Source organism: Micropterus dolomieu, linkage group LG21 (genome assembly GCF_021292245.1).
Source record: "Micropterus dolomieu isolate WLL.071019.BEF.003 ecotype Adirondacks linkage group LG21, ASM2129224v1, whole genome shotgun sequence".
NCBI classification, from domain to species: Eukaryota; Metazoa; Chordata; class Actinopteri; order Centrarchiformes; family Centrarchidae; genus Micropterus; species Micropterus dolomieu.
The window spans coordinates 20889494-20895493 of NC_060170.1; the positions used below are offsets into that span (position 1 = coordinate 20889494).

At 41.1% G+C, this 6000-nt stretch overlaps 1 protein-coding gene across 1 annotated transcript in view; it reads left to right on the top strand.

Moving 5' to 3' along the window:
- Window positions 1–4764, top strand: part of ntrk2a (neurotrophic tyrosine kinase, receptor, type 2a) — a 112470-nt gene extending 107706 nt beyond the window's left edge. The window contains exons 19-20 of the mRNA XM_046035378.1: window positions 877–1035; window positions 3695–4764. Of these exons, the coding sequence (XP_045891334.1) occupies window positions 877–1035; window positions 3695–3880 (345 nt within the window). The 3' untranslated portion in view covers window positions 3881–4764. The remainder of the gene's footprint in view (window positions 1–876; window positions 1036–3694) is intronic.
- The last annotated feature ends 1236 nt before the right edge of the window (window positions 4765–6000 follow it).

Below are 6000 nucleotides of genomic sequence, written 5' to 3' on the forward strand. Positions count from 1 at the left end.
TTATTCCTATTGGTGAGAGAGAGCATGGGGAAGTAGCAGGTAGCACAGTACAAGAGGATGGGTTCAATGATACTATGGTACAGGAGAAGCAGTAGGTGTGGTTTGACTGAGAGAGTCCTGAGTTTACATATGACAAAAAGTCCTTGTTGACAGCGTTTGCGGACGTCTGTGATGCAGTGATCAAAGCTCAGTTTATTGTCCATGGTGATGCCAAGGTACCTGAAGCTGTCAATAATTTCTACTGGCTGGCTGTTTATGGAGATGGGGCAGTGAGGGGTGGAGAGTTTACGGCGTATGTCCAGGATGAGTTCCTTTGTCTTGGCAGCATTGGGAAGCCATTGGGTGAAGTGGGCAATGGATTGGTGATATGCTGCAACTGACTCCGTGTTAGAGAGGAGGGCGAGTATGGCTGTGTCATCATCAGTATTTTAAGTATCTTGTATGGGAGAGGGGCTAAGGCTGTCATTGGTGTGAGTGTAGAGAAAGGGGCTGAGGACGCAGCCTTAGGGGGCTCCAGTGTTGACATTAATGGTGGTGGATGTGGTGCGTCCCACCCTTACTGCCTGTGGTCTGTCACTGAGGAAATTATGGATCCAGCGAATGAGGAGAGGTGGCACATGGAGGTGGTGGAGTGTAGTTATCACGGTGTGACGTCGCATTGTATTAAAGGCAGAGCACAAGTCTACAAATAGAATCCTGGAATAATTTCTGAGTGAACCCTTGTTAGAAATGTGAAAAGCTGCATGACCATGTAGTTAAAATGCATGATTTTGCAGAACAGACAGAGGATGATTATATTGAATAGTTCTCTAAATCTTAATTTTCCTTACAGTCATTGTACACTATACTTACTTAATTCGCTCTTTGTATTCAAAGGTCGGCGGTCACACAATGCTGCCAATCCGCTGGATGCCCCCTGAAAGCATCATGTACAGAAAGTTCACCACAGAGAGTGATGTTTGGAGTCTTGGAGTTGTTCTCTGGGAGATCTTCACCTATGGAAAACAGCCGTGGTACCAGCTCTCCAATAATGAGGTACAGTGAAAAACTTCACTTCTGAACTCAACAGTACACACAGAATCAAAAACAGGAGAGGCTATGAACATTTAACTGTGAAGGTTACTGATCCATCACAATGTTGTAACGTGTAATCTGAACAAAATGAATTGAAGTCAAAAGTACAAAACAACAATATTTATGCAAATGTAACCATGAATGCACCTGCTTCTGCTTAATAAGTGATTGTAAACAAGATGCTGCAGCCCCAAGACATGAGAAAGCCCCTCAGAAATAAAACTAAATATTTAATCAGTTTTGTGTGCAAATTTCTCATAGGTATACGTTGTGTGAATTCTTTGGCCTGAGTCATCTCATTATATAAAGCTAAAGCAAATCTGTTGGAAACTCAATATGTTGTTTATCATTTCATCGTGTCTTGAATTAATTGTAAGGTACGACACAGAGCTGGGGAGCTTGGAGCTAGCAGAGGTGTCTAGCGTTTTTAGTGGAAAGGAATCTTTTAAAACCCTATTTTTCACAAGGGGCCCACAACGTGTCACTTTTTTTGTTAATCTGGTTCATGATTTGTTCCCTAAGTACTTTTCACATCCAGCACACAGCCACTAAAATGAGGATTTATACTAATAGTAAACATAAGTATTGACCATGGAGGCTGCAAACAAACCATTACTTTCAATATCAATTGCTCTGAAAATAATTTTCTCTATAAATTGATTGTTTGTTCTGTAAAAATTTACAAACTAGTGAGAAATGCCAACTTCCTAAAGCCCATCTCCAGATGCCCCCTTATTTTAACAAACAGACCTAAACCAAAAATATTCATTTAACAAGGATATTAAACAAAGATTTTAAATGTAAAAATCTCTTTTAATAATATAATAATAATCTCAATTAATAAAGATAGTTGCCATTTAAATCCATTAAGAAGCAGCAGCCTGTCTGTGGAGAGAGGGAGGGAGAGGGGGGAGAGCAGGAGGAAAGAATCAGAATCAGGTTTATTGCCAGGTACATTTTTACATACCAGGAATTTGCCATGGTATTTTGGTGCTTACATGAACATAAATATAGAAAGAAAAAAGAAAGTAAAGAGTTTAAAAATGTACAAATAGGACTATGTCAAATACAAATAAGAAATATACACAGGTTATTGACAGAGAACACACAGTAAAACAAATCTTTTTAAGCCCACAGATATTTTGAAATCCACCAGAGGTCCCAAAGTTACCGAATACATCAGGCCGAACCTGGGTCAAAATGATGCACAGAATATCTAGAATATTTACAGTGAGGATTGCAACCAATAAAAAACATGGATTTTTGGTTTTGAAGATTTCACACAGTGTAAACATCACATAGCTTCAATGAAGAGCTGGAACAAGCTGATAGAGAATATATTGTCATACAGTGTGGAATAAGATGATTTAACAGGTTTAAAACTACAAAGAGGAAAACAAAACCATCATTAAAAAATTTCATCTTTATTAAACACAAACTCAGTTTGACTTACTGTGTTAAATGCATGGCCAGCCCAAAATGTCTTTGGAGCATGTAAGTGTAAACAGAGCAAGTAAACAAGTAAACAAATAAATAATTAAGCATGCAATTGTCTGTTTCTTCTGAATAATTAATAACTCTTACAAATCTTCCCTTTACTACACTCTGGGTCTTGACCCAGTTTCCGGAAAATAAAGCTCAGAGCCCTTCAACCCTTCACCTTCACCTCAACAATGATTTCTCTGATGACTCTGGTTACAGCAGCCCTTTTTCTCCTGACATACTTTGGTTACACCCAAAATTAACCTTTGGCCCCTTCCCGCGGTCTTCTTTTCCCGTTTACATCTAATAAATCTCTCTTGATTCACAGTTCACTCACCTCCTGACCCAAATCACGATATCTTGTACACAGGATATTTGAGTTTTGTTCCAAAATGAGATCCTCATTATTTATCTACTCTCACAAACTGATAACAATCACAGAGTCAGGAGAAGTAGGTAACGGCTCGATTAGCAAGGAATGATGAGACTCTTACAAACTGGATTCTTGATAATTTAGAGATATTGAATGATAATCTTCAGGTATTCAATTTTTTGAAACGGATATACAACAATTTGGAAGACACACAACTGGTTTTTGGATCTTAATGGAAGCCATTAATTGGTATTCACTTCACACACACAGCGGGGTGTATTTAATGGCTGACGAAATTATGAAAATCTTAATTATATCACAGGCTATCAAAAGTATGGATATTTTCCAAACCGCTACCAGAGATTAATATACGGTACTTACTGTACTGAAAACTGAGAAGAGTTCTCTTATATAGTAGTTTCAAAGAGTCTCCTCTCGTTGAACCACAAGTCCCTGATCGAAATTAGATTTAAAGCTAAAATCAGTATTTTCTTAAGTTTTATTTCAAATAACTAAATTTCCTCTTACATTGCAATTGAGAAATGGGATAGGATTTTTCTGGCTGACTACTCCAGTGTCATTTAACTTCCTCGCTTCTGTAAGTAATTTATTCACAGTGACATTTTCACTGTATGTTACTGCAGCGAGGTGAAACAGCTTCACTAAGCGGATGCTCCATCATCCTCACTGACGGTGTTTGTTTGTAACAGAGGGCCAAGACTACTGCTGACATTAAACCTGATGTCTGTCTTCTTTCCTCTGCAGGTGATAGAGTGTATAACCCAGGGCAGGGTGCTGCAGCGCCCCAGGACCTGTCCTAAAGAGGTATATGACCTGATGCTGGGCTGCTGGCAGAGAGAGCCGCACACGAGACTCAACATCAAAGAAATCCACGGTCTGCTCCTCAACCTGGCCAAGGCGTCGCCTGTATACCTGGATATACTGGGCTGAACACAGGAGGAGGAAGGAGGAGAGTTTTGGATGTGTGTGGATCGTTACTGTATCTAAGTGTGTATGTGCATTTGAGGTTGCATGCGCGTGTGTGTGTGTGTGTGTGTGTGTGTGTGTGTGTGTGTGTGAGAGCCAGGGTGGTGACACCTGTGAATGAAGTGTGCGATGCTTGTGCAAGTGTGTGTGTGCGAGGTACCGCTGTACAGGATGTGAAGCTATTATCAAACTCTTAAAGGCAATCAAAAAATTCCCCAAAACTCATCCCCAATCGCCTCTTCTCTCCCTGCCAATTTCCTCTCCTTTGTGCATCGCTACTCTTTCCCTCCTTCCTTCCCGAGGAGACATTTACGAAGAGTGATTTAACTTTGAGGGGGGGGCTTCTCACTTCTTTTCAAATGCTTTAAACTGACTGGGGCTAAATTGATGAAACCTGATCAACAGGACTTATAATACATTTTGAACAGCCAGAAAATTTCAAGGAGGAGCAGCGTGGGGAGGATTTCCGGAAACTTCAATCCTTTGTGTGTAAATAGAAGACTGAAACGGTGAGATGTTTCAGAGGAAATGGCTCCGTGCAATGTTGAGCCATAGAGACACTGTGTTTTCCCCTCTCACCTTGTCTGTCCGTCTGTCGTTGTGTCTGTGTCTCAGAACTGTACAAGAGTTTTAATGTCAGCGTTCATCCAACAAGGTGATGATTAACACACCGGTACACATACAGCAGACTGACTGAATAATTACCAGGAAAAGGAAGTAAACATCTGGTTTTCTGTCTGTCAGATGACAAATGATGATTTCTGGTTGGCTAATTTCACTAATTAAAAAAAATCACTAACAATACAGTGCCTGTTGAAGCTGAATTGAACTGCTGTGGTGAAAAAAGGAATTCAAGAAGAAGGCTGAGGTATTCTGCTATACTGTAATTTTGAATACTAGATATGTAAATCTATCTGGCACTGATCTACAATATCTCCTCATGCAACAGACTTGATATACATGATTATGAGGGTATATATGCATTCATATCTGCATACTTCATACTGCACTGCTTTCTGTTACAGATTTACTTTGCTCCGGCCTCTGCACTATCATACAGCACAGGGTAACATGATGACTACTTCACTTTTTCTCCCTCCGAAGTGACAGATGCTTCACTTGTGATGTCAAGCACTCGTGTCGGAGGTCAATTGATTCATTTGTCCACAGCTGTCCGACAACTGCGAGGTCTTGGTGTTGAGGGGGTGGGCGTGAAAGTTGCAAAGGGAGACTGGGTTTTAAGTGGTCAGATGTGTGGGTGGTGGCACTGTAGAAGGTGTGGTTCATTTGGTCAACCCATATTAAGTCATCAAGGCTCTCGGCACTTAGACATCCTTGAAAACCACATCTGTGCTAGAGGGGATGCATCCGACAACACACACACACACACACACACACACACACACACACACACACACACACTGAAAGACACTCAAAACGGGCTGAGAAGGAAATTGAATTGTGCATGTTTTATTATTTGAGCGGTGCAGTGCTTTAGCCAGGCCCCGTCCACTGTAATGGTGTAATGTATATTTCATTACAGTCTAATGGGCTCCATTAGCACAGTCTCCTCACAGACATTCAAGACTTATTGTTTTATGGCTGAGAAGGAAGGATGGAGAGGTGAAGGGGAAGAAAACAGAGAGAGGGGCCTGGAACGAGGAGCAGTGGAGAGGAGAAATAACGGGAGAGGTAATAATGCGTATAGGAAAGAAATGGAGAGTTCAGAAGGGAAGCAATGCAGTAGAAAGGAGAAGGCGATGGGAGTGAAAAAGGTACGACTGGGTCATGAGGAGAAAGATGAAGGAGAAAGAAAAGATAGAGGAGTAATAAAAGGGGGGAGAGAGAAGGTATGATTGCCCTCAGGGTGAAAGTGAGATTGAGCATCCATCATTACTGCGGCCTGCAGATGTTCTATAAGCCACAACTTCAACTAAACGCTCCCATCACATTCCTGGCCTCAACCGCATGCACAGACACACATTTTACAAGCAATCCACCAACAGCTTAAATGCACCACACAGCCCCATCGTTGAGATCCACTTGACTCACTTACAGTACGGCTCACATATCTGATCAAGATG